We start from the raw sequence: 26,476 nt of genomic DNA on the forward strand, positions 1-26,476 counted from the left end.
GGCATAAGGAAGTGGTTCATTTTACAGCCGATGAGTCCAGTCCACTCGTTGCCCTAGCTGCCTCTGCAATACTCCGCACCGCAATCTACTGCAAGGAAATCCAGGCCGGAAGTTTGATCCGCACCTACACTCGCACCCAGACCCGGAAATGTTGTTGTAAGGGGCTTCCGGGACTCTGGCCGCACCGATATATGGCGCATTGCACCATCACGTCCAAGAATGTGTCTTCCCCTCGCGCCCTCGAAATTGGCTGGGGCGAGGACAGGGAGCTCAAGGACGACAATTACACGTGAGTCCCTGGAGATGGGCGATGGGGAGATGTAACATGGAAGTGTACTGCCGGGGCATACGTGTGATGATGTCAACCAGCGTTGCCTTGCCCCACCACTTCGATACTCTTGCGGTTGCACACAGAAAGCTGTCGGTGATCGATCTGATCCGTGAGCGCTGGGGCTGGCTCCTGATCTTCTTCGGCGGCCTGGTGCTGGCCGCGCTGGTCGTGGAGGCCTTTGAGGACGTTTTGAAACACAACGTGGAGCTATCGTACTTTGTCCCCCTCCTCATTGGGCACGGCGGGAACACCGGCAGCCAGAGCAACGCCACCGTCATCAGGTAGGAAGCCAGAGCTGGTGTTCCGGGTGTACGAGTGGATGTCTGGGTGGCGGCCCTCTGTAGAAGCACCCGCTGCGCGTGAGCTCGACGTTTCACGCCCGAGCTGGGAGGCTGGTCACGCTGGGGACCTCTGGATCATGCCATACTTCCCATCCTCCCTTTCCCCGGAAAAACCATCGCCCAGTCCCGACTCGCAGGGCGCTGGCCTTGGGCCACGTCAAGCCCAGCGACTACCTGCGCGTCATGGCCAAGGAGGCCGGGGCAGGGACCTTCATGGGCGCCATGCTGGGCCTCATGATCCTGGGCTTCAGCTTCCTCTGGGACAGCATCTCCACCCAGGTCGGCCTCGTGGTCGCCATCTCCCTGCCGGTGAGCGGGGTTGGAGTGACGGGGGAGGAGCGCGAGGGGGGAGGAGGTTGCTGGCCAGGAGCACACACCATGCACGTGCATTCAGGAGTGGGCAGGCAGCGGCTCGGAGTGCGGGGCTGGGGCGCCGATGCCGCCATCTCGGTGCGGCCAGGCCCTGAGATCAGGTGCGCCAGCCTCCACTCTTCCCCGCTTTCTCCACACCCCGCAGCTGGTCTCGCTGTGGGCCAACGTTCTGGGCGGCGTCTTCCCCCTGCTCTCCGCGCGCTTCGGCTTCAACCCCGCCGTCACCAGCGCCCCGCTCATGACCACCGTGGTCGACTCCTCGGGCCTCATCATTTACTTTTACATCGCCAAGATCGTCATGAAGATGTAGGGGGCGGGACGCGCCCCGCAGGAGGCGCCCCGGCCTGAACAGGGCCGCGGCAGCCTGCATGCAGCGAGCTCCACCTGTCTCCCGTGAACCCTCAGAACGCAGCCTGCCCGTCAGGTCTCGCACGTGTTTTGTCACAGCACCGCTGAGCGCATGGGTCACCCCTCACTGGGCCACCACATCCCCGTAGGCGTTCAGGTCCAGGGTGAAGGTGGCGGAGGCGCTGGTGTCCGGGTGGCGGCACACCCCCACCAGCGCATCGGCCTTGTCGTAGAAGCTGTCCTTCAGGCTGATCACGATGCCCTGCGTGGAGATTGGGGTGTTGGACAGGAGGGTGGTGTCGAAGGTGCGCGCCGGTCTCAGGCACGGTGAACGCGGGCGCCGCCGTGTCAAGCAGGTGGGGCGGGTGGGTGCTGAGTCGACACGCGGGACCCATGGACTGCGCGGGGTCGGGGTGGCAGGCTCCCGGCTCCCTCCTCCCGCGATCGCACACCTGGAAGGAGCCGTCGGTGGAGCGGCGCGTCATGTGGCGCAGGTAGTTGGCGACCCGCACCACGTTGGCCGCGTCCAGGGCCGCATCCACCTCGTCCATCACGAAGAAGGGGCAGGGCCGGAAGCTGGCGGGAGAAGTGCGGGGTGGGATGGGGTGGGGAGGGGATGCAGATGGGGCGAGGAGAGGACCCCTGACGCTGGCCGCCAAGCGTGCGAAGCCAGGGCCGACACTGGACCCCAGACCTGGGCATGAGACCCCCTCACCCCGACCACCAGACCCCACTCGACGCACCTGAGGACGGCGAAGAGGAGGGCCAGGGCCGCCACGGTCTTCTCGCCCCCGCTCAGCGCCTCCATGTCCCGGAAGCGCTTGGTCGGGGGCATGGCGCTGAACTTGACCCCGGCGCAGAAGGGCTCGTCCGCACTGTCCAGCGCCAGGTAGGCCTGGCCGCCAGAGGGGTGCACCGCGCTGCTCGTCAGCTCCTGTGCCAGGGGAGGGAGGGACGAGGAGGGGTTCGGTGGCACTGCGCGCGCTGGCCAGGTGAGGGTGCCCTGGGTGTTCGGAGTCTGTGATCGGCTGGGCGCCAGGGTTGACCTCGACCTCCGTCAAAGTCAACCCCCACCAGCACCAACACACTGCGCTGCCCATCCCAGAGGGGCCTCCTCGCCTTGTAGATGGGGTCGATGCAGGCCGCCACGTGCTCAAAGGCGGCGGTGAAGGCGTCGTGCCGAGCGGCACGCACGGCAGCAAAGGCCGCCGCGGCAGCTCGCTCTGCGCGCCGCGCGGCCTCCAGCTCCTCCAGGTGCTCTCGCTCGCGGGCGCGCACCGCCTCGAACTGCGCCGCGGCGCGCAGGTTGGGCGCCAGGCGGGCCAGCGCCGCGCGCAGCGAGGCCAGGGCCTCCTTGTGCTCGAGGTCGAAGCGGCCGCGCGCCGCCGGGTCGGTGCTCCTCAGGTTCCGGGGCAGCGCGCCAAAGTCGATGTCTGCAGGTGTGGGTGGGGACGGGGGTGAAGAGGGAGGAGTGATGGAAGGTCGGAGAGGGGAGGCTGGGCGACTGGCCCTGGCTCCCTCCAGCCGACCGTTGAAGAGCTGGTTGGGTGCATCATTAGGCATTTCCTGGAGAGGACTAAACTCCATGCCCACTGCACTGCTGATCATAGTCTCGTCACCCTGTCCTGGAAGGACTCACCAACCAGCTGCCCACCCCACCATCACCTGCTGCCGGGGAGTCGGCAGCCTCCTCGCCGTCCTCCTCCATGGCCGATAACGGCGTGGCCGCCCGCCCCATGCGCGGGAGGGGCACCTGCTCCCTCTCCGCCTCCTGCGCCACCTCCACCTGCCGCGCGGCCAGGGCGGCTGCGTTGCTCGAGGCGGCCTTCAGCGCACGCTCCGCTGCAGCGACTGTGGCGAGGGCAGTAGGTCGGAGGATGGTCTCAGGATTGCGTCTCCAGGACGAGCGGGAAGGGTGTTCCTGAATCTTGACAATAATGAGCCAGGCATTCTTCTGTCCCGTGCCCTGCGCCATGGATTGCACTGCCCCTACTGCCTGTGTCAGCCTATTGTGCGCATCACGCTGATCCCCAATCATCTTTACAGCAACCTCCCCCTCCCTAGCCCCAGCAGCACCTTCTGCAGCTTGGTTCAGGGCCACCACCTTTAGCTCCCGGACCGAGGCGTCCAGCTCATCAATCGCCGCGCGCAGGCTGGCGCTCTCCTCCTGGGCCGCCGCAAGGCGCTCCTGCCCGCCCTTGCTACTCTCCAGGAGCTTTGCCTCGGCCTGGATATCAAAGGTGGGCGGGAAGAGCAGCACGCTTGTACTCACGAGGGTGCGCAGGAGCCAGCGGTCTGAAGGAAGAGGCACATATACCAAGATTGCAAGAAAACTACTTCAGATGCTGACAAAAAGCTATTCATTACAGCCCTCGAGCTGACGGCTCACTCGGATTCCCATCCACACACCTCGTTCAGTTCCCCCTGGGCAGCCTGCTCCGCTGCCAGATCGCGCTCGAGGCCAGCCACGGTCCCGCTGATATCAGCGCGCCGGTCGTACTCCAGCTGGCTGGTCAGCTTTGAGATCTGGGGTGAGGGGGACGTGCATGCATGCGAGGGAGCCTGAAAATGCAGTGCTGATCGATGAGGACACTGAGGAGGGTAGAAAGGCGGGGGAGATTTGCATGCGCCCTCAGCTGCACATTCCCATGCTATCGAGCCCGGGAGGCACCTGGGTGGTGAGCTGGAGCCTCTCCCGTGACGCCCGCTCCGTGCGCATCAGGTGGTCCTGCTCCCACTCGCGGATGCTCTTGACGCCGACTTTCCTGTGAATGGCATCGAGCTTGTTTGGATGTGAGAGGGAGGCTTTCACGGGTTGGCAGGACGCTCGCGTGTGTGTACTGGCATGTTTCCCGAATCCATAGTCCATGCGAGTCCCACACAGAGCCAGCATGGACCCCGTCAGATCCCTCTACCCACCTTGAGAAGGAGGCAAACACGCGGTCGGTGATCTGGTGGATGGATGCCGTCAGCCTCTCGATGTCCTTGGCCCGCGCCTTCATGCTCTGCTGCTGTTTGGCGGTGAGGGGAGCCCTGACCGCACGCTCCTGAAAAGGATGCATTGTGAAAGTGACATGATGTGAAAGTGGGTCTGTGACGTCATGCTACAGACCCATGGACCTCATCAAAGCATGGGTTCAGTGAGGGTCCCAAGACGCCAGCACCCTAACAAGCCTTGCGCATTGAAGGTCCACCCACGCCCCAGCCCACCTTGGTCAGCGCGGCCAGCTGGCCCTTGACCTCCTGCACCCTTTCCTCCGCGGCCTTGACGTCCACCCGTGCAAAGTGGAGCTCATTGGTGGTTTTGCTGGAGAGTAGGAAGGAGAAATGTTTGAGGGTGGCGCGAGTGTGGAGTGGTCGAGAGATCCAGGATACCCCGGGGGGTGGTGTGTCAAGACCTCAGCACAGCGTCCAGCTGTCATTGTAGGCATTGCCCACACCACCATGTAAGCAACCTCCTCTCCAGGCCCCAGCCCCTCACGTGAGGCTTGTCTCCAGCTCCTGCGCCCTGGTGACCAGCTGGCGCGCCGTCGGCAGCCGTGCCAGCTCCCCCTCCAGGTCGGCATGTTGCTGTGGGGATCGGGTGATGCAGAGTTGGGGACGCTGAGTCAGCGCTGGACCGGCAAAAACCGAGGCGCCAAGCCTGGTTGGCCACAAACGCATGACGCCCTTCTCCCTCCATGCACAGAGGCATGGCTTGCATCCCACCGCGCACATCCCTCCTTCCCCCTCAGGTGGCCCACCTGCTTCATGTTCTCCAGGGCCTGCCTGTCCCACTTCTGGGCCCTGGCCTCCAGCCCAGCATACACGCCGCCGGAGATGATGCCAGACTTGTTGATCAGCGTCCCGTCCATGGCCACCACCTGGACGCGGGAGGGGGACCAGGGAGGAAATGTTGAAAAGCAGTGGATTGCTCGCAAAGTCAAGCAATCGGGTCAGGCCAGCCGGGAGCGGGGGCCTGTCCAGCCTGTCCAGCAGCACGCAGCATGAGAAATTAAACCCACCTTCCTCCGCATGCCGGGCGTGCCAAAGGCCAGCTCCCGGGCCTCCTCCACCGTGTGACAGACCAGGGTGCTCCTGCGGACATGTTGGAGGAAGGAATCTGGTGACCCCTTGCTGGTGCACCACGTCCTCATCGAGGCTGGCATGCCCAAGGAGCATTGCACCCATAAACCCCACCACTGCCCTCCCCAGGGCCATGCAGCGCAACTCAGCGCTCCCGCCCGTCTAAGCCCTCCCGCCCGTCTAAGCCCTCCCGCCCGTCTAAGCCCTCCCGCCCGTCTAAGCCCTCCCGCCCGTCTAAGCCCTCCCGCCCGTCTAAGCCCTCCCGCCCGCCTCACCCCACGATGCCCTTGAAGACACGGACCAGGGTGGGGTCCTTGATGTCCAGGCACTGGAGGGCGAGGCGTGCGGACCCCGGCAGGGCCCCCTGCCGCTCGTCCACGTCCTTGACCTGGGGCCAGGAGTGGAGGGGTGGCAGGAAGGCTGGTTTGGAAATATTCAGCCAGGCTGCTGCATGAGGGTCTGAGACCGGAGGCAGCGTTCGTAACACAGCATCAACTGGCTCATCCAACGGTGCGATGAACCCTACTCCAGGGTGTCCCACTCGCACTCTTCCCCACCCACCAACCCACCCTGAGGCTGGCGATGGGGAGGAAGGTAATGGGCGGCACCCGCTGCTCCTTGGCGTACTGGATGCACTTCATCCCAACCTCATCTACATAGAGGGCGGGGAGGGGACGGAAGTGGCAATATGCTGTCCAGGAGGCTACTGCTGGACCTAGTCATGGTGCTCACGCCCAGCTAGGGACCCCTCGTCCTCTGTCCGATTACTCGAACTGCCCGTACAAGGGCATAGAACGGCTACCCAGATTTGCTCTTCTCCTGCCACATTACTATACCTCCCCAACAGCCGCACCCCACCGTTCCACCCCCGCAGGTATGCGGCACGCAGCACCTGTGTCCACCACGACGGCGTCAAAGTCGCGGCCCATGACCACCGCCAACGCCAGCTTCCACTTGGCTTCCACCACGTCCGCCAGGTCGTGCACAAACCCGTGCACCCCTGGCGCAGGTGTGGGAGGGATGCTTGGTGAGCGACATGGAGTGACATCTTGGCAGTGGTGGTGGGCAGGGAGGTGGCCCCCCACAGGCCAACCACGATTTCGCAATGGCCATGGCCCAGGGCTGACATCTCTCAATCTGGGTCGGGAAACAGCGCTCGGTGGTCCCACCTACCCCACCCCCCCCCTCGACTCCCCTGCCCACCTGGAATCTGGCGGCGCATGGCGGCCACCACCTCGGAGGTGCGCTGCTCCCGCGCCCCCTCGCGCTTGTCGGCCCTGGCCTCGCGGATGGTGTTGGCCAGGTCCTCCGCCCGCCGCGTCAGCGCCTCCCTCTGCATGAGTGAGAGGTGAGCGAGCATATGGGCGTGACGATGGAGCCTCCCAGCTGTACATGTTGAGGAATTTCTTGAGCTTCCTCCATCCTACCAACACAGCAGTGTGGTGCAGCATCTCATGCATCTGGCTAGTGCCTGAAGCAATGCCCTGGCACTGCTCCCCCATGGACCCACCCCCCACCCACCCCACCCACCCTGGAGTCCACGCGCCGACGCTCCCCACTGGCCCCCTCCCGCTCCGTCTGCAGCGTCGCCAGCCGACCCGCGAGCTCCTGCACCCGCTCCTTGGCCGCGGCCAGCCGCTCCTCGGCCTCGACACGCTCTGTCTCTGTGGCGATGGATCGCGGCGGCGGGCACAGGGTCTCATGCGCAATCCCAAAGTCGGCGGAGGTGAGCGTATGCCCCACTGCCAAGGCCTGTTTCCCCCCGACACATCTCCACCCACCCAGGCCGGCGATGCGCGCATCTACAGCCTCCAGGCTGGCCTGCGCTAGGCGCTGCGCCTCCTGCTCCGCCTGGTGCGTGGAGGAAAGCGCGGCGCGATCGAGCTCCAGTGCCGACACCTGGGCCCCCACCTCGGCCTTCAGCCGGGCGTACTCGGCCAGCAGCGTCTCCGACATCGCCAGCTCGTCGCTCGAGGCGGCTGCCACGTCGGCGTCCAGCTGGGCCAGCGCTGGGGTGAGATGGGGGAGGGAGGCGGTGTGGGATGTGAGGCGCTGCATCCGGGTCACAACCTCACACTCGCCCTGCCCAGCGGAGCACACGCCCGCGCTGCACCCAGGCACACACTTCCCCTGCCCACCCACCGTCGTTCAGGCTTTCCAGCTGCCGCTCCAGGGCGGCGTGCCGAGCCCTCTGCTCCTCCACGCCATGCCGGCCCTCCTCCAGCTGCTTCTGCAGGGACGCGAGCCGCTTGGCGCCGCGGCTCAGCTCCTCCCGCACCCTGATCAGGTCGGGACTGCCCCGATCCAGCTCGGCCGTCATCTTGCGGATCCTGGTCTCCAGGAGCAGCCGCTTCTTGGCCAGCGAGGCCTGCTGGCGGCGCTGAGACTCCAGCAGCGCCTTGTTGGCCTGCAGAGGTGGTTGGGGTTGGAGAGTCGGCGGCATGACCCCGCAGGCTGTGCCTGGGCATTGATCCTGCGCAGAGAATGCATCGACACCCCCGCAGTCGCTGCGGCAGGGAGGCAGGCACGTGCCGTCAATGAAAATGTACGACAGGTGCCAGCACATGAAAGAGAGTGGGGCCCATCCTTCAAGGCACACCTTGATGTCCTTCTGGATCTGAGCAATGCCCTCGCGCTTGGCATCGGCCTCTTGCCGGGCAGCAAGCTCATCCTGACGAAGGTGGAAGAGGCTCCACAAAAAGTGGGTAGCGCGCCGCTCGTCCTGGAGAGCGAAATTGGCGAGGTGGGAGATGTTTCAGGAATGTTGGCAGTCCCTTCGATATCAAATGTGGCTAGGATTTTACGATCACAGCAATCCACTCACGATTTCTTTCTGGAGGGCGATAGCACGATCTGCCTCCTCCTTCTCCTCTTTCTTCTGCTTTTTCTCTGCAGGAATGTGGGAAATGTAATTGGTTCTGAGGAGAGGGGTGACAGAGCTGGAGTTCATGAATGGGATGTCCTGCCAAGCAGTCAATCGCCTGGCCCTGGAAAATAGCGTCCTTGGTCATGCACCATACCACACCTACCCAAGCCAAGGCTCCTCACCATGTGCTATCGATTTCTTTGCTGCGTGGATGACTGAGAGGCGCGCTTCAGCTGCTGCCCTTTCCTGGTCCGCTCGTTCATACTCCTGCGAGCAAGCTTAGGGGGAACATGCATGACATCGAGTGGACAACATGTCTGCGTGTCAGCATGGTCATATGTTTGAAAGAAGGCTCAATGAGTGATTCGACCTGGGGCCTACAGATTCAACGCATGACACCCTGAATCTTGCTCCAAGGACACATCACACTCACCTCTTTGTAAGCAGCAGACCCCGAGATCTGCTCAAACATGGCTGTGAGCTCAAGTGGTCTCATCTGCGCCACATTCTCAATGTCACCCTGCTTGCATGGGCATAGTTAGGGTGGAGCAAGATGGGTTTACTTTGCAAGAGTTTTTCAGAGATGAGGAGATGGTTGGTCACTTGTCAATTGAGCTTGCTGTGAGGGCGCCCGCTGAGAACGAGTTTCAACAATCTCAAGCGACACCAGGGTGCCTTCATCAGGGAACCGAATCATGCCTGAGCGGCGGGCTTGGATGTGTGCCCAATGTCCATTTAACCCTCATGACCCCACCTGGAAGACGAGGAAGGTGCGTGCTTTGACGAGGACGCCAAACCCCTCGAGGCGGGTGTTGTATGCCTCCAGCGTGACTTGCTTGCCATTGATACGATACTGACTCGTGTGTGTGCTGCCGTCGCCTGAGGCCACTATGGCTCGAGTGAAGTGCACCTCCTCGGCCCCTGGGTCCCCAGGCTGGAAGACCAGCGTCACCCGACCAGTCTTGGGCCTGCAAGGTGGGCGTTATGTCTTGCGGTAAGCTCTTCTGGACGTCGATTTGGTCTTTCAGAGCAATGGTAACCAGCATCACACGATTCTTCTGCGGTATGCAACGTAGCATGAATATCACGGAGCCAGCCCCACCGTCACCTGTCCTCCGGCGACTGGCTGTCGGAGTTAAAGTACAGAAGCTCGCTCAAGCTGCCTCGCAGGTGCGCTGTGCGCACACCCAGAACAAAGCTTATGGCATCCATGACATTGCTCTTGCCACTGCCGTTCGGACCGATGATGGTGGTGAAGTCATGGAAGGGTCCGATGACGGTGGTGCCGCGATACGATTTGAAATCCTGGACCTCCAGACGCACGACGCGTCCATAACTGCCAGGCTCCATAATGGTATAGTCAAGTTTTTGTTTCGTCGTAGGCCCGGAAAGACGCTGGTGGGCGCTTATGCGCTCTGCGCCAGATCGTCCGCCTCAGGGTGGTGGGTCTCGTGGAGTGCGACAGTACTAGACCAGATGGGGATGTGTCTAGCGGTGCGTGACATGTATGGCATGCAATCATGAATGACGATCCCTGCTGCATGCCCTGCGCATGCCGGGAATGCTTTGTTCATGCTGCACGATTCGTATTCGGGACAGAGCATGCCGAGCACGCGAGGGAGACGATCCGTTTCAAGGCAGCGCGTGACAGACGGAGTGGTGTGGGTGTGGGAGGCGCTGGTATAGGGCTTCACCACAACCAGGTCTACAAAGAGGAAATAAAATGCAGGCGGGATCGGGGACCGACCGTCTGCTCCTGCAGACGGTGAACGATGTGCTTCGTGCACATGAGGTGGGTGTGCTGGTGTTTTGCTCGGGCTCCTAAGCACATGATTGCTTTCCTGCCTTATCCCTCGATGGCCATATTATCGCATTTGTTTGTTTTACGTGACAAAAGGAGCCTTCCTGCTGCGTTATGTACATTTCTGGCCAACCCTATTTCTCCACTTGGCGTGCATAACAACACCAGTATCTTCTGTTGTTTGCTCCCCCCTCCCACAACCCCTCACCCCCCCTTCACATGTTCGACCACAGACCCGTGATGCCCTGGCCACTGCAAGCCTGGCCGACCTCAACTCTTACACCAAGCGCTTTGCCCGCCTGGCCGGCCCTGGGAGCGGGGAGATCGATCTGCCCGCCCTCCTCCACCACTTCGACTCGGAGCTGCTGACGGGCACAGCGTTGCAGCGCATCCTGGAGCACGTCGGGGTGGCGGGGGTGGCCCACGTGACCCGGGGCCAGTTCCTCGCCGTGGCCCACCTCGTGTGCACCGTGCTGCAGCAGGTGCAACAGGCGCTGTTTGAGGGCGAGGCGTCAGATGGGAGCCTGGCCTCCCCCACTCCGGCGGCCAAGCACGCCAGCCCCGCCACCTCCCAGCACAGCTGCATCGCGCGGCGCCGCACCGCCAGCGGGCCGGGGGCGAACTGGAGCATCCGGGCCGAGCGGGGCGCCGCCCGTGGCGCTCGGCGCACCCACCATCCCACCGTGGCGGAGCTCCTGAGCCAGGCGGGGGCGGAGGAGGGCAGCCAGGCTCCCTCTTGTAGCGCGGTGGGTGCAAGTGGAGACGAGGCGGACCCTGGTTTTCTCATGTGGACCTGCTCGGATGCTTGGCTGTCCGGCTGTCCAGCGGTGGATGGTGCACGAAAGAGGTGGACCACCACCACCCCACTCCCTCCCTCCCCTCTCTGCTCATCCCAGAGTGACGAGGGCAGCCGCAGCGCCTGGCAGGCCTTTTCTGGCTCGCTGGAGGAGGTCTCCAGCGCCAGCCTGGACTGGGAATGCGTGACACCCACCAGCCGCCCCCTGGACCTGTGGAGCCAGGTGGTGGAGCGCCCCGGCGCCCCCGCCGTCCCGCGCGGCAGCCCGGAGGCCGCCGCGCGGGACGGCGCACGCACCGCCGAGGAGGGAGCGATTGCCGCAGCGGCCCCGCGCGAGGGCTGGACGGCCTTCGAGTCCACCAGCCCCATCAAGGCGCTGCGCCGCGCCGCGCCGCCGGCGCCCGTGGCGCCCATCACCGTGCCCCGCCCCGCCGCCCCGCCCGGGCTGGAGGTCATGAGCGACGCGGACCGTCTGCGCTGCGAGCAGCTGTACGACCGCAAGGTGCGGCGGGCGGGGGCCCGGAGCGGCGCCGGGGCCCCTGAGGGTCACCAGGCGCCTCTGGCAGCGACAAACCTCCTGCAGGTGCAGGACATGCGACCCCGTTTTCCTCCGCGCCGCTGCCGCAGGGCTACCACATACGAGGGGGCCTGAGCCGGGAGTCCGGCTGGCGCCTGTTCCAGCGCAGTGGGATCGGCGCCGAAGACTTCCTGGCGGCCTGGACGCTGGCCGCAGGGGGGAACTCCGGGCCCCTGGCGCGCCAGGTGAGCCAAGGGTGCGGGGCCTGTGCGCCAGCCCAGGCTACGCCAAGGTATCCAACCCGTCCTCTCCTCCTGTTTGCACTGGGCTGGCCCGGCGCAGGCCACCTTTACACCACCGCCGCCCCCCAACCACCCTGCAGGAGTTCTGCCTGCTGGTGCACCTCCTGCACAGCATCCAGCGCGGATTCAACCTGCCCAGCAGCCTCGGCCCAGAGGAGGTGGGCGTGGGGCAGCAGTGGGGTGGCGGACTCCGGCGCGCATGGCGCGGCCCAGGCCCGCGCCATCGCAAGGCCGCGCCTGGGAGCGGGAAGTGTGGGCCTGGACGTGAGCTGCCCTTGTGGGGTGGTCTGTGATGCTCCCCCGGTTGCCCCAAACACCTTCCACACCCCTCAGCCTCTTCCCCCTTGTCAAAGGCCCACCGGCTGCTGGGCCGCATGCTGACGCCAGGCGGCTCCAGCACCCACCTCCGCCTGGACCTGGACCGGCTGAGGATTGCGCTGCACACAGAGGGGGCGGCGCAGCCGGCCTCCAGCCGCCAGGTGAGGGAAGGGTGAGGGACGGTGGAAGATCCGCCCCCAGGCCATGCCTGGCCAGGGGCCTCAGCCCCACGAGGCCCGCACCAGCTGGTGTGCCTGCTCATGGGGTATGACCGTGCTGAGCAGCCCCCCAAAACTCCCCGTGGCCCCCCCGTCATGCAGACCTCCCCCGGCGCGCTGACCACGGCCCGCACGGAGGCCGTGTCCACCGGCTTTGCCACCGCTCGAGGGCCCGAGGCCACCTCCTTCCTCCAGGGTGGGCTCGAGTGGGGTGGTGTCGGGTGCTGATTATCAGAGGGTTGGGAGACAGGGCAGGCAAACCGGCGTCGCTCACCTCCGCCTGTCACCCCGTGTGCCCTGTATTACTCTGGACTTCTCACGCCCACCATCGCCATTGCACACAGCATCGTTAGTAAGCCAAGCCATACATCCCTCCCGCATTGCCACCCTCGCAACCCACAGGCCACCACGACAGGCTGGAGGTGGGCCTCAGGGTGGCCCGCTTCACGTACCGCAAGGACCTGGACCGCCCCTTTGTCACCATGTCTGTCCGGGACGGAGCCGGAAGGCTGGTGGAGATGCCCCAGGACAGCTGCCCTGGACGCTACTCGCGCATGGCCGACTCCGTCGTCTTCAGGCAGAGCATGTGCCTGGGCACCCCCCTGTCCCAGCTGCCCCCAGGTGAGGGACTGTGCTTGAGTGTGCGATTTGATGCACGGCATGGGTGGCAGGAAGTGGGGGCGGAGTAGGCTTTCAACATACACACCGTGGGAGAGCGTCCTGGGCATGTACTTGGGCTGCGGGCGACCCCGCTCCACCGCAAGGCCAGATGGACTCTCCTCCAGATGTCATGCAAAGATGAGCTGACCCAGTCAGAACCCCAGAACCTGGGCAGCCACGCCGATGCTACAATGCGTCTGGGAACCATTCCACGTCCCCACCCTTGAATGAGCAGGGAGCTCCATCTTCTTCGAGCTGCGGCACTGGAAGGGGAAGGAGCACCGCTTCTCGACCCTGGCCTGGACCGCAGTGCCCCTGGAAAGGGTGCTGGACGCAGGGCCGGCCGCGACCAGGGTGAGTGCTGGGAGCATGAGCTCACGACCCAGATGTTCTTGTCGGCTGGTCAGAGCCCAGCAGAGGGTGGCTGGAGGTCGCTCTGCATGCGCCCCATCTCCACCCCTTCACGCACTGACTTCCCCGTGGACAGGTGCGAGAGGGCGACCTCAAGCTGCCCCTGTTCAAGAAGCCGCTGGACGTGTCGCTGCAGCGCATGCGACGCCTGGGCGGCAGAGCCGACTTCCAGCTCGCGTGTGTGGGACTGCAGGACGAGACGCCTGCGACGGCCGGGTGAGGGTCGTGGGCGGTGCATGCCGATGTTGAGTGAGTGAAAGGCAGCAGCACGGGCCTCCAGCCGTGCTTGTGACTCTATAATTGACCCCAGGCAGCGCAAGGTTGATAGGACATGCTAGAATGGGACATGTTCGTGGCGTGCGGGCAGCAAGTGCCTCTGAAACGCCAAGCGGTAGAGCTGAACATATGGATCGACACGACCCATCTCGGAGGCGCACGATTTTGAATCCGGGCCGAGAACTCGACAGCGACAGCACTGGAGCAGGGCAAAGCCCACACCGTTTTTGCATGTGACTATTTACAGACAAGTTTCAGGAGCGGGAAGATACCCCTGCCATACTGCATGCAGCATTGAGTGCATGACGAGCAAGGCCTCGAGCAAGAGCCCGACGGGAGTGAAACATGCCAACCTCGCAAGGAAGAAGATCAAGGGGCCAGAGGTGAGAAAACATTTTCTGGTGTAACATAGATGATGCAGCATGCTTGCATCCATCCATGGCGACTCGGGAGGCTCGCACCGCGCAGGATGTGCTGGCGAAAGTTGAGGCTCTGCGCAAAGCCGCTGCAGGCAGTAAAGGGCCTGTCAGGTGAGCCGACACTGACCCACCCTGTGGTCTACATGATGCTTTCCGAGTGGCTACCTGCCCGATATGCATGTCTGTTTGTCCAATGTAATAATCCTGTGCGGATAGAACTGAGGTGCAGACCTGGCCCACCCCGCCACACACCCATTTGCCGCCGTGGCGTTGATCCCTCAGGACGCTGTCGGACCTCGGCCTTCCCCATGCCTGTCGAGAGGTCGTCGACAAGGCAGAGGTGTCTGTCCTCTCCGAGATCGAGCAGTCCATCCTGCAGATCGCCGTGAGCATCCTGGAGGGCGCGGGGTTTCAGTACGCCATTCCAAACAGGTCCAAGGGCAATCAGCTCTACGTTCCCGGTGAGTGAATGATGTCAGAGGATTCCTGTATGGCCTGGGTTTTGCCAGGAGGAACCTCCTCTGCCCGAGTTCCCACTCTGTATTCACCCTTCCTACCCAAACATCCATGCCAGTGGAGCCGCACTCACTCGCCGGCCACCCCGCCCACCCGCAGAGCTGGACCGAATCGTGCTGAAGAGCTCCACATCGCAGCGTGCTTTTGCGAGCACCGCGACCTGCCGCAAGGCGGCCATCACCACCCGCATCCTGCAGCTCGTCCACGAGCTGTGCACCAAGCGCATCCACGTCACCAAGCGTGACCTGTTCTACACCGATGTCAAGCTGTTCGAGGTGGGGCTGGGATGTCCTTTGATGAGGCGTGATTGGATCTGGGGGCTCACATCCGGCCGTGCAGCGGGCCTGGGTGGAGCGTCTCCTGGGGTGGGCATGTCACATGGGGTGACGTGCATGCACACAAGATGGTTTGGGGAACGCCGCTCGTGGACCGTGTGTTCGCCCCACCCCTTGCCGTCGCGCGCACCCCCCCAACCCACCGACCCCACCCAGGATCAAGGCCACTCGGATGCTGTGCTGGATGACGTCGCGTGCCTCTTGGGCTGCACCCGCTCCAGCCTGAATGGTGAGGGGCTTTCTCGGATTGAGAGTACCGGGTGTCCGGTACCGGTTGGCAATCCCTGGTCCAGAGTGGGAGTTGATCAGCATGGAAACCGCACCCTGCTCCCTCGCCAACCCTGCAGTCATCGCGTCGGAGAAGGGCGTGGTGGTTGGGAGACTGACCTTCAGGGAGGACGGCGATGTGATCGACTGCAGCCGCATGGGCGTCGGCGGCAAGGCCATCCCGCCCAACGTGGACAAGGTGCAGCGGGGACGGGACTTGGAGGCGCCGCCACGGGACTCGCTGTCTTGCGCCCGCCCAGTGCAGCCCACATCGAGGCTCGGCGGGGATGAGGGCCCCGGAGCGCTGGGCAGGCAACCACGTCCTCAATGCCTAGATATAAAAGAACCATCCCTTTCCCCCAAAACCCGCCAGGTCACCGCCATCCAGTCCGATGCCAAGTTCATCCTGCTGGTGGAAAAGGACGCCGCCTTCATGCGCCTGGCAGAGGACCGCTTCTACAACACCTACCCCTGCATCATCATCACCGCAAAGGGCCAGCCTGACGTTGCCACGAGGTGGGGGTCACAAGTTGCAGTCCCCGGTAGACTATACGATTTGGAGCTGGCAGTGCCAGTCTGCTTCGTGGCACTGGTTCCTCGCGTGGTGTGATTTCCCACTCCACCTTTCCTACCTCAACGGAAAAATAACACAGGCTATTCCTGAGGAAGCTGAAGCTGGACCTGAAGATTCCCGTGCTTGCCTTGGTGGATGCAGATCCCTACGGCCTGAAGATCCTGGCAGTGTACATGAAGGGTGAGCGGGGCGCCCAGTGGGGTGGGGTTGGTGGAGGCCAGGGGGTGTGGTGCGCTCAGGCGCTGGCCACAGGACTCCTACCTCCCACCCAAAGGTCGCCGGGATGATGTTTCTCATCGAGCCATTCCCTGCCTGTCCCTGGGACAATCCCTGCGTGGAACCCTTGATATACCTCTTGCCGTGGGGCATATCGCCCTGAGGCTGTTCCCCTCGCCCACTTCTCAGTGATTCCCCCGTCCCCTCCCCTCCATAAACTTGGGACCTCTCGCAGGGTCCATGAACATGTCGTACGATTCCTCCAACCTCACCACGCCAGACATCAAGTGGTTGGGCGTCCGGCCGTCAGACCTGGACCGCTTCAGCATTCCGGAGCAGTGCCGGCTGCCCATGACAGAGGAGGATATCAAGACCGGGAGAAAGCTTGTGAGACAGTGAAGGGGGGGGCCTAAAGGGAGGGTAAAGGGGTCTTGGCAGCTGTCACCACCAATAAAACACTGCGCCGGCGTTGTGCACCCCCTCATGGTACACACGGCGGGTCGTGCCCAACCCTCCATGCAGCTGGAGGAGGACTTTGTCAAAGCAAACCCAGACTGGGTGCGGGAGCTGCAGCTAATGGTACGAGGTGTCGGGGTGCACGCGACTGGAGGATTGGGCTCCCCGTCCTGATTCGTGATGCAAGGTGACTGCGGCACCCCGCCCCACCCACTTCCTCGCCACCCGCTCTTTCCCCCACACAGCAAACCAGCAAGGTCAAGGCCGAGATCCAGGCTCTCAGCAGTTTTGGTTTCCAGTACCTGACACATCAGTACCTCCCGCTCAAGCTACAGGAAGGAGATTGGATTTGAGACCTTGTGACAGGATATTCAACGGGACAGAAAACAGCATCTCATAGCCATTGAAACTTCACATAAATTTGGCTGTGCGGATTCGAGGAGGGTTAGTCAACAGCGCCCGCCCTCCTACGTCATCAAATCGAACGTAAGATTCGACAACAAATCTCGGATTCTGCCTGATCCCCGTCGTGCGGGCTGTGTGCATGGCGTTCGAAACCAAGGACACCACCAGCACCTCGCTACTTTGTTCGCACACAAATCCATTGCATCGAAGACGTATCTGACAGCAGTCTGGGCAACCTGTGGCTCTTGTGTGAAGCAGGTTTTCTGTCCCCGCCCGACCCCGCCGTTCTCAAGAATTCAAGCTGCCGAACCTGCCATTGCCCACCTCTGGACATCCTCTTTACCGCACATGTGTCGCATAAGTACTATAAATCCGGCGCTTCGGCGGCAAGACACCAAGGAGGTTACCGTCAAGGACGTACAGAAGGTGGGGTGGACCCTAACCCCCAATCCTTCGTGCCATGAGTGACCCCACGACCCCCTGCGACCCCAGCCTCAACCTCTGTCGTGTTCCTTTCAGATACATGCTATGACGGAACAGTGCCTGTTGCATGGGCTGACGAAAGCCGAGACCCAGGCAGCGCTCGCCGGTTTCCGGGTGCATCCGAACATTACGGAAATTGGTACGGACGCGGCCCTCGCGGTGGGGTTGGGTTGCAGCTTCCTAGAGGGTGCTCAACCACCCCCCACGAGTCCTGATTCTGCCCCCGTTCCTCGCCTTTCCAGTGTGGCACAGACTGGAGCTTGAAAATCCGGAGTATTTTGCTGCTTATTATGCTGCCCTTCGCGCTAAGGTGTGGTGGGAGAGGGGGAGAGAGAGAGAGTGCGGGCGTCGCGCGGCCGCAATCCTGAGGATGGAGGCCCCACACCCACTCCCCCTCGATTATCAGGTTCACACCCTACTGCGTCACCCCTGACATTTGCAGACTCTGAAGAGCTGATGTGTTGACCTGACCAGCACAGAATGAATTCTCTCCCGGACCACCCTCCCCTCTGCCAGTTGAGGTCTGAGGCAAGGAAGGATCTCACAGGACCCCTTCCCATTGTGAGAGAGCCTCGCCACAGTCAGCTGCGTATGTCAGGAGTTACCGTGCTCCAATGATGATAGATAGGACCCAGGGGTGCTTTAGGAAGTCCCAAGTATCCGATGCCCAACATTCTGCCCCAGCCCTATGTTGTACCCTTTTTGATATGAGCTCGAACTTTGTGCCTACACGATCGTGGCCTCTACCCCCAAGAAACGGTGGCCAGATCTCTGCACACCTTGTGACCAGGCCGCCCGACTCTTTTCACAGTAATTTGAACTTGACAGCCCATTCTACTCCCCACTTCAGTGTCTCAAACTTGAATGGCATGCACTCTGCCCTGCCGCTGGGCATCACTGTGTTCCTCACCATCGCCCTACCTGCTGTGCTTTCCACCCTTCCTGCAATGGACCCCAACCTGAAACGAGAGTCTCACCCTGTAAAATGCCGAGGAGAATGCTGGGAAAAGGGGGTTTTGGACTCTGAGCGTGACAGACCTGCAACTGCCCGTGCGCTACAGCTCTGCAGTGTCATGCAAGCCTGTGCACACCGAACCGCACTGCAGATTCGCCAAGTGTGTTCTTATTCTCAATGTGACAAGGGGTCGATTTGTTTCATCAATGCCCAGCGCCGATGCCATGCCCATTGAGGTTGACTCAGTGGCAGGCAGGAGCACAAGATGTGCGGAGGATTAGTCCAATGTCAGAGGGCTGGATCCCGTCCCTAAGTCCCAGCAGGAGCTTGTTCTCCCCCGACACCTCGGGGCTGATGTAGGCAACCAGGACACCCTCCATCCCGCCGCGCCCTGTGAGGTAGGCGAGCCGCCCCGCGTCGATCAGGGCCTTGCAGTGTTGGCCCACGGCGATGCGGGCTGACCGCGGGATGTGGTGGTGTGGCTGCCAGTGCGTTGAACTCTGTTTTGAGGTGGGCCTCCCCGCCCCCGCCGCCTTCCGCTTTGCTCCGTGTGGAGGAATGCCTGGGAGCGGCGGCGCAGCTGCACCTGCTTGATCGCTGGCGCCAGGCTCCGTTCCTGCAGAGGGGCCAGTCGCGCCGTCCTCGTCGCCCTCCTCGCAGCCGGCCCCTGCAGGCGCCTCGTGGCCGCACAGTGCCCACCCTGGGGTGGAATGTTGGAAATTGGGCTTCACATGCGTGTGTGTTTCTGTGTGCGTGCCCGGGGGTGGTGAGCCGGGACGCGCCTGCAATGGCATAGACTCTTAGGCAGAGCAGCCTTCATCAACATTGCTGCCTTCACGCGAGGGACTGGTGGTCGGTCCAGCCAGCACGTTCCCCATCCTAATGTCTTCCAAGCCCTCACCAGCCCTTTCCATCCTGCAGCACATCACCCCACCAGACATCCACGACACCAGCTCAAACTCTGCCGGGGCGAAGCCGCGCTCGGCAAACCACTCCTTCCCGACGTAGGCCCTCCAGGAGCAGCGGTGGTGGCAGCACGTCGCGAGGCCCAGCCCGCGGCAGCGCCGCGGCGCCTGCTCCACCGCCGCCCGCAGCGCAAAGTCGGAGGCGGCGCCGCACAGGTGCTTGGCCACGCCCACCCAGGAGCGGGGCGGGGCACCGCCGCTGGGGCCGGGGCGGTCCAGGCCGGGGCAGCCGGCGAGCGAGAAATCCTTCAGGTCGCAGCGCAGGCGGTGCAGGTCCAGGTGACGCAGCGCTCTGCAGTTTGGGGGGGAGGGTGGGGGGAGTGAGCGCTGTCGGAAGGCCACCGCGACAGGGTAGGCGGGAATCGTGGCCAGCGCTTCCCAGGGCTCTGCCCTGCCCAGACACCACGCCGCCCCGGAATCCTGCCCTCCATCCACCCCCTGCCCTCGCCTATCGGCCTTGAGCTTGAAGCCCCGGCAGTCGACCAGGACGAGGCAGGTCAGCGAGGCGCAGTGCCCCGCCACCGCGGCCCCCAGGTACCCCCTTCCCGCGCCCAGCTCGACGATGACATCGTCGGCGACACACCGCAGCAGGCCGTGCCGCTCCAGGTGGCCCACGATGGAGGCCTGCTGGGCGGCGTGCTTGGCGGAGTAGGGCGGGGTCGTGACCCCGGGGGCGGGGGCGGGGGGCGCCGCCGCCGCCTGGTTCAGGGCATCCACGGGGGGCAGGGGCGGGAGCTGCGCGGCAGGGAAGGGGCCTCGCATGATTATCGTACGGCAGCATGGGCTGGCATCATCGGGCGTCGACGGTTTCCACAACATGCTCGGCGTGGGTTCTGGCCACCAGAAAGCCCCGCCATCAACGGCCATGCACCCCTGCCACGCCAGCAGACGTCGCGAGTGTGACTCACCCTCTCGGCAGCCTGGCAGACGCGCTCGATGAGGTCGTCCAAGCCATCGGGCCCCAGGGTCGCGGCATAGGCTGCCCTGCGCTCCGCCATGCTGTGGCCAGGCAGGCAGGCGCCGAGAATCGGCTCCACGTCCAGGGCCGGGCCGGCATTGATGTCCAGCTGGTAGTACGGGGCGGCCCGCTGGGCCTGGATCTGGAGGTAGGCGGGGCACTTCAATCTGTGCTTCTCCACCTCGTCTGCATAGATTTCACTGGAGTACAGCATGGGGGTAGGGGGTGTAAGAGTTGCTGGCCAACATTAGAGCACCGCATGCATGCATGCGCTTATGGGTCCAGAGTAAACATGCCATGCACCCCTGCTCCCGCATGCACCCAGATGCATGCCGTGCACCGCCTTCGCCTCCTCGGCCGGCATGCATTTCCCACCTACACTCACTGGGCACCAGCAGGGTCCCATGGACAGCGTATGCGAGGACGAGAGCCCTCGGCTTGCGGCAGGTGATTGCCGCAGTAGTTCTTGCCAGGTACCACATCAAACTTGCAGGTGCGGTTCTTCTGTGTCAAGAAAAATTGGCACTTTTGAGGGGCGTTCATCGGAGCTCTGCAATATGTGCCGGAGCGTGCTGGGAGGCGTTCATACTAATATCGTATGGATTAAATACATGGCAAGTTCTGTAATATGTAACAACTTCTATGTTTATAAAGTAATCTGTGGCATCAGGTATGGTGCGTGCCGAATACGCATTGGAAGTGCTACCCGATCCCACACCAACCTCAGCGCGCGATGTCTCGGACGTCCTCGGGAGCCAAGGTAACAACCGGGAGCGAGACAAGCAAACTTCCTCAGAACACGAAGCCTCATCACGCATCACCACTCCTCACTACCGTCATGTCGGGCGTCTGTCAGTCTGGCCAGTGTATTCAAGGAGTCCTGAGCCCCCGGATGGGCCTCAGGCTCCAAGAATTCGCCACGGCAGCTTCGGGCATGGTGGGAGACTCGTGGCCGAAGTCACACGGTGAGATGCTCGATGGAGGTGTAGGCTGAGCTCCGTCGGCCCCCGACGGGAGATCCGGGTGCATCGCTCACGCCTCGCCCCACCTGTTGCTCTGCCAGCGGGAGGCTCCCTCCACGACCCCTCCGTCTACCTCTTGGACTACGTCCCCGTTGATCTGCGCCTGGAAGTCAGCCACGCCTTTGTGGTTGGATTTTCGAACTGTATGGCAACCTTTGCCTACCTCCTGCGGCAGAAACAGTTCCCGAAGCCCGCCCTGATGAGGCAGTGCATAGGCTTCGTTCCTGGTCTGGACAAGGGGTGAGATTTCGAGGGGTCCGACTCGTCGTTGGTAGCCAGGCCGCGTGTCGTGTTCATTGCATTGAGACTAGGCCATGCAATATATACTGAGGGACTGACATCCTGTGCAAACACCCGCATGTAGTGCAAGGGCCCCAACCTGTTAATTTGGAACCCTCCCATCCTGCCCTCCTCCACGCAGGGCCACTGCTTCGTACTTCCAAGCTGGAGGACGTCCAGAGTATGCCATAGATGCTGTGCTTGCGCGGTGCGAGGAGGATGTGGTGGAGGCCGCGAGCCTCGGCATGGTGGAGGATGGGGTGCTCCAGGAGGCCTTGGAGGCCCTGCCAGCCTGCCCTATGGACGGTGCGCGGAGGTGTGGTGCTTGACAGCGGGACGCATTCTGTTGTGGAAAATTGAGCATGCTGAGCTGATGCCTTTTCAGGCTACTTCTTGCGGTTGCTTCGCGCCGCGCCTCCCTTGCTCGGCTCTCTCATGGGACGCTTTCCCACTCACAGATCGCTTCGATCTGGTGCGGCAGGCCCTCTTCCAGAACAGCGCTGTCTGGCCTTGCGGTCCGTACAGCATGGACGAGGAGCAGTATCAGGGGGATGATGGCTGGGTCCACTACGACACCAGTGGCTGGAGCGGACAGCCGGGGCAATAGCGCCGCTCTGACGCGCCCTTTTTGTGCCATTGGCGCCTCAGCTACCCCCCCTTTGGACTCTTATTGCAGCCTGAACGTTGCAGCTCTGACCACATTGAACATGTACACTACGGCGGACTGTATCATGCACTGCGTGTGTTGGGTGCTGGAGATAGCATGGGGTGCAAGGGCCACGATGCTGCAGAACTGGCACCCACCAGTCATGGAAAGGGGCCCCTTGCGATGTCTCATATGGGATTTCAGAGATTTCAGAGCAATGGAGATGCCTTTTATTGTAGTGTGCAGCGCACTTTATAATATTTGCTGGAACTGGGCAGGTCACGTGCTTCGGTCGCGTGAGGGGGGAGACTGGCTGAGGTAACCCGAAACCCTCGTTGCACATGAGGACACGACCGGACGCCGAAATTTGGCATAGCAAAGAGGAAGTCTTCCTCACTCCTCTGACGAAGCTTTCCACCTGTGGAGGACTGGGCTGCCGGACGAAGCCTTCCCGCAGCCGCCCTCGAGCTGAGCCTACTCCGAGCCGGGGTGTCGAACCGGGCCGAGGACACCATGCAGTCGGCATGCTCCACCCCCAGCCGTCCGTGCATGGGTCAGAGGCGGTCTGTCATCACATGCGTGGCGACGCCCTCCCGTCCTCCCACCGCCCACGGGCCCAAGCGGTCCAAGGTGGAGATCATCAAGGAGAAGTCCGACTTCCTGCGCCACCCGCTGATGCAGGAGCTGGTGACCAAGGAGACCAACATCTCTGAGGAGGCGGTGCAGCTCATGAAGTTCCACGGCTCCTACCAGCAGGACGACCGGGAGAAGCGGGCCTTTGGCTCCGGCAAGCTCTACCAGTTCATGATGCGCACCAAGCAGCCCTCCGGCCTGGTCTCCAACAAGCTCTATCTCGTCATGGACGAGCTGGCCGACCTGGTATGCATGCCTGGTTGGTTTGTGTCATGGGAGGGGGGGGAGGGGCCCCAGGGATAGCTGCAGCACGGCATGCGTCACGGTCCAGGGCACACCTGCGTACACTCGTCACCCTTCCACATGGGCACCGTCACCTCACACACACACACACCCAAACATAAAATCCTTCCGCAGTACGGCAACGGCACGCTGCGCCTGACCACGCGGCAGACCTTCCAGCTGCACGGCGTGCTGAAGGGCGACCTGAAGACGGTCTTCTCGTCCGTCATCAAGGCCATGGGCAGCACGCTGGGCGCATGTGGCGACGTCAACCGCAACGTCTGCTCCCCGCCCGCGCCCTTCACCGACCGCCCCGACTACGCGGCGGTGGCCAAGGTGTCGGAAGACGTGGCGGCGCTGCTGGCCCCCCAGTCCGGCGCCTACTACGACGTCTGGCTGGACGGCGAGAAGTTCTTCAGCCTGGCGCGGGAGGACCCGGCGGTCACCGCCGCGCGGCTGGACACCAGCCACGGCGCCTCCTTCCCCGGCTCGCCGGAGCCCATCTACGGCGACCTGTTCCTGCCCCGGAAGTTCAAGGTGGCGGTGACGGTGCCGGGGGACAACAGCGTGGACGTGCTGACCAACGACCTGGTCATCGTGGTGCTGTCCGACCCCGCCACCCGCGCCACCACGGGGTACCACCTCATGGTGGGCGGCGGCATGGGCCGCTCCCACGGCAAGGCCTCCACCTTCCCCCACCTGGCGGCGGACCTGGGCACGGTGGCCCCCGCCGACCTCCTGGCGGCGGTCAAGGCGGTGGTGGCGGTGCAGCGCGACTACGGCCGGCGCGACGACCGCAAGCAGGCGCGGCTCAAGTACCTGATCGTGGAGTGGGGCATGGACAAGTTCCGCAGCGTGGCCGAGCAGTACCTGGGCAAGCGCTTCGGCCCCCCCGCCGCGCTCCCGCCCTGGGAGTTCCGGCCCTACCTGGGCTGGATGGAGCAGGGCGACGGCCGCCTGGCCTACGGCGTGTACGTGCGCAACGGCCGGGTGCGGGGCGAGGCCAAGAAGGCGCTGCGCGCGCTGGTGGAGCGCCACGACCTGCCCCTGACCATCACCGCCAACCAGAACCTGATCCTGCGCGACGTGCGGCCCGAGCTGAGGGACGAGGTGGAGGCCACGCTCACGGCTGCGGGCCTGCCGGGCCACGAGACCTTGGACCCGCTGGACGCGCTGTCCATGGCCTGCCCCGCCATGCCCCTCTGCGGCCTGGCCATCGGCGAGGCGGAGCGCGCCTCGCCGGACATCGTGCGCCGCCTGCGCGGCGTGCTGGACTCGCTGGGCTTCCCCGCCGCTGAGCGCTTCGTCGTCCGCGTCACGGGCTGCCCCAACGGCTGCGCGCGGCCTTACATGGCGGAGCTGGGCCTGGTGGGGGACGGCGCCACCAGCTACCAGGTCTGGCTGGGTGGCACGCACGGCGCCACGCAACTGGCCCAGCTCTACGCGGAGCGCGTGAAGCTGGACGTGAGTGCGGGAGGTGGTGGTTGGGGTGTGTGTGTGTTGGGGGGAGGCAGTGTTGGGGGGAGGGAGTGTCGGGGGGAGGGAGTGTTTGGGGGAGGGTGCCATTGGTGCTGGGGTGGTCGGCATGGCGACGGTGCTCAGAGTCCCTGCTGCAAATCAGCAAAGCAACGGAGGACATCCCACACACTCTCCTCTCCCACCCCTCCTCTCCACACCCCACAGGACTTTGAGAAGTTCTTCACGCCCCTCTTTGCGCTGTTCAAGGAGCAGCGGCTGGGTCCGGAGGAGAGCTTTGGCGAGTTCACGTCCCGGGTCGGCTTCCCGGCGCTACATGCGCGCCAGCTGGCGGACGGCGCGGTGGAGGAGCCCAAGGCCAAGGGGCCCCGCGGCGGCCGCAAGCCTGCAGGCAGCGCCAGGGTGGCCGCTTCAAATTGAGAGAGAGGAGAGGCTGAGCACCCCGGAGGAGGCAGGGCACTTGCGCTGTCTGTGGCGCACCCTCCCATGTGGCCCCATCAGCAGCCACGAGGAGCATGCGAGGGTGATGGAGCCCTGAAGATTCGAGGGGAGTGTTGTGTCCCTGTGCACGGCAGTACCCTGTGCACATGCTTGTTGTAGAATTGGGGAAGACCGATTTCCTGGGCCCCCCTGATCACCTCCTGGGCAGAGCATGTGACCACGAGGCCTCTTCAGAGGAAATTATCCACTGTTGAATTGTTGCATGTGTGTAGGTTGACGATCTGGAGCAACCGGGGGTGCAGGAAAAGCAGACACCAGGGCAGGACTGAGTGCCGTGGCCGTGTTGTCGACAGTCGAGCAAGATTGCCCACCAGCACTCTTCACTCGCGATTCGTAAAAGCTAGGTGCGTGATTGCTCGTAAACCTTAACGCTCTATATCATGAACGAATAGACTCACATCGCATTCAGCATGCGCTAGGGCGCACAGTCCACTCGCTGTGCCGGTGTGGCCACTCAGGCACCACATCGCACTCGATTCAAACGTCCCTATCCATGGAGCCTGCCTCCATTTCCGGAGAGCAATGGGCCGCCAGGGTTTCGGGCGAGGCCCTGGATCTTGCCCAGTGCATGCAGTTTGTGGAGGACCCAGGTGCCGGTGCCATCTCCACCTTCTCGGGGGTCACTCGCAACAGCTTCAAGGGCAAGGCCGTCGTGAAGCTGGAGTACGAGTGCTACACCGACATGGCTCTCAAAAAACTCAAGGCACGTGCTGTGAGATGATTGGGATTCAGCGGCGATTCTGCACAGCGGTGACTTGCAGATTCATGTGGCAGGCGGCTTGGGGAGCGGGAGGATTAGACCAATCCCCACAACAACACCCTGTGCTACCTAATCAACCCCGCAGCAGGACGTCTGCGAGGAGTGCTGCCAGAAGCACGCCATAATTAGGCTGGCGGTGGCTCACAGGGTTGGTGAGGTGTGGGTGGGCCAGCCGAGTGTCCTCATCGCTGCCTCCTCGGCGCACCGCCTCGAAGCCATCCAAGCCTGCCATTGGGTGATCGATGCCCTGAAGGCAACGGTACCCATCTGGAAGAAGGAATTTTTCGAGGATGGCAGCATCTGGAAGGAGAATGCCGAGTGCCAGCTGCTTGGGAACAGCAGTGAGGGGCTGGCATGAGGAGGAGCAGGTCGCTGGTGCACTGTTGCATGTCCACTGTTTCTGATGTACCTGGTGGAACGGCCTGCAGCCTCATTTCAAGCATTGGCTGGGGATCACTAGGGGCTCGTGGATAACCGCAGTCTAGAAAGCAAGGAAGCGCACGCGATAGGCGCTGGTACACTTCCCGTCGTAAGCCTGCAGATGTTTTGAGGACACAAGACGTCGAGCCACACCCCGTGCTATACATACACAACATTTGGGAGCGAAGTGCAAGTGGGTAGCTCATCGGTCGAGCTCAGAGTCGACTCCGCCTCGGGTCGAGCATCTGCGTACCAGCACCCCCCCTCAGGTCAGCGGCCCCTACAC

At 63.2% G+C, this 26,476-nt stretch overlaps 8 protein-coding genes across 8 annotated transcripts; 5 read left to right on the forward strand and 3 right to left on the reverse strand.

Annotated features, from left to right (window-relative positions):
* Positions 1–358: 358 nt before the first annotated feature.
* F751_2763 (Magnesium transporter MgtE) lies at positions 359–1,354 on the forward strand (the record flags this gene model as incomplete). Its single annotated transcript, XM_011402457.1, has 3 exons — positions 359–612; positions 810–981; positions 1,190–1,354. 3 exons carry the CDS (start codon positions 359–361, stop codon positions 1,352–1,354), a joined length of 591 nt encoding a protein of 196 aa, XP_011400759.1.
* On the reverse strand, positions 843–1,118 carry F751_2764 (hypothetical protein; the record flags this gene model as incomplete). The annotated part of the gene is made up of 1 exon (XM_011402458.1): positions 843–1,118. The coding sequence occupies one exon, from the start codon at positions 1,116–1,118 to the stop codon at positions 843–845; it is 276 nt and encodes a 91-aa protein (XP_011400760.1).
* Positions 1,355–1,516: 162 nt separating the features above from the next.
* F751_2765 (Structural maintenance of chromosomes protein 1A) lies at positions 1,517–9,673 on the reverse strand (the record flags this gene model as incomplete). Its single annotated transcript, XM_011402459.1, has 25 exons — positions 1,517–1,654; positions 1,845–1,968; positions 2,136–2,326; positions 2,467–2,825; positions 3,058–3,243; positions 3,469–3,619; positions 3,802–3,918; positions 4,064–4,157; positions 4,312–4,439; positions 4,603–4,699; positions 4,874–4,962; positions 5,136–5,255; positions 5,397–5,469; positions 5,787–5,845; positions 6,027–6,109; positions 6,350–6,457; positions 6,661–6,790; positions 6,988–7,466; positions 7,600–7,864; positions 8,057–8,179; positions 8,282–8,346; positions 8,506–8,590; positions 8,757–8,843; positions 9,078–9,291; positions 9,432–9,673. The coding sequence occupies 25 exons, from the start codon at positions 9,671–9,673 to the stop codon at positions 1,517–1,519; spliced, it is 3,807 nt and encodes a 1,268-aa protein (XP_011400761.1).
* A 373-nt stretch (positions 9,674–10,046) lies between these two features.
* Positions 10,047–16,758, forward strand: F751_2766 (DNA topoisomerase 6 subunit A; the record flags this gene model as incomplete). The annotated part of the gene is made up of 19 exons (XM_011402460.1): positions 10,047–10,115; positions 10,358–10,870; positions 11,021–11,143; positions 11,548–11,682; positions 11,820–11,897; positions 12,093–12,218; positions 12,378–12,471; positions 12,678–12,896; positions 13,171–13,289; positions 13,423–13,562; positions 14,324–14,502; positions 14,657–14,832; positions 15,049–15,121; positions 15,240–15,358; positions 15,533–15,675; positions 15,813–15,913; positions 16,185–16,336; positions 16,472–16,528; positions 16,651–16,758. 19 exons carry the CDS (start codon positions 10,047–10,049, stop codon positions 16,756–16,758), a joined length of 2,724 nt encoding a protein of 907 aa, XP_011400762.1.
* Positions 16,759–18,490: 1,732 nt separating this feature from the next.
* F751_2767 (TRNA:m(4)X modification enzyme TRM13-like protein) lies at positions 18,491–20,385 on the reverse strand (the record flags this gene model as incomplete). Its single annotated transcript, XM_011402461.1, has 5 exons — positions 18,491–18,705; positions 18,835–18,948; positions 19,183–19,505; positions 19,620–19,837; positions 20,122–20,385. The coding sequence occupies 5 exons, from the start codon at positions 20,383–20,385 to the stop codon at positions 18,491–18,493; spliced, it is 1,134 nt and encodes a 377-aa protein (XP_011400763.1).
* A 720-nt stretch (positions 20,386–21,105) lies between these two features.
* On the forward strand, positions 21,106–22,079 carry F751_2768 (hypothetical protein; the record flags this gene model as incomplete). The annotated part of the gene is made up of 4 exons (XM_011402462.1): positions 21,106–21,136; positions 21,235–21,433; positions 21,615–21,778; positions 21,931–22,079. The coding sequence occupies 4 exons, from the start codon at positions 21,106–21,108 to the stop codon at positions 22,077–22,079; spliced, it is 543 nt and encodes a 180-aa protein (XP_011400764.1).
* A 588-nt stretch (positions 22,080–22,667) lies between these two features.
* F751_2769 (Sulfite reductase [ferredoxin]) lies at positions 22,668–24,929 on the forward strand (the record flags this gene model as incomplete). Its single annotated transcript, XM_011402463.1, has 3 exons — positions 22,668–22,997; positions 23,169–24,497; positions 24,717–24,929. 3 exons carry the CDS (start codon positions 22,668–22,670, stop codon positions 24,927–24,929), a joined length of 1,872 nt encoding a protein of 623 aa, XP_011400765.1.
* Positions 24,930–25,503: 574 nt separating this feature from the next.
* F751_2770 (Molybdopterin synthase catalytic subunit) lies at positions 25,504–26,128 on the forward strand (the record flags this gene model as incomplete). The annotated part of the gene is made up of 2 exons (XM_011402464.1): positions 25,504–25,722; positions 25,856–26,128. The coding sequence occupies 2 exons, from the start codon at positions 25,504–25,506 to the stop codon at positions 26,126–26,128; spliced, it is 492 nt and encodes a 163-aa protein (XP_011400766.1).
* Between the last annotated feature and the right edge of the window lie 348 nt (positions 26,129–26,476).

The sequence above is a fragment of the Auxenochlorella protothecoides genome (assembly GCF_000733215.1).
Source record: "Auxenochlorella protothecoides strain 0710 unplaced genomic scaffold scaffold3, whole genome shotgun sequence".
Lineage (NCBI taxonomy): Eukaryota > Viridiplantae > Chlorophyta > Trebouxiophyceae > Chlorellales > Chlorellaceae > Auxenochlorella > Auxenochlorella protothecoides.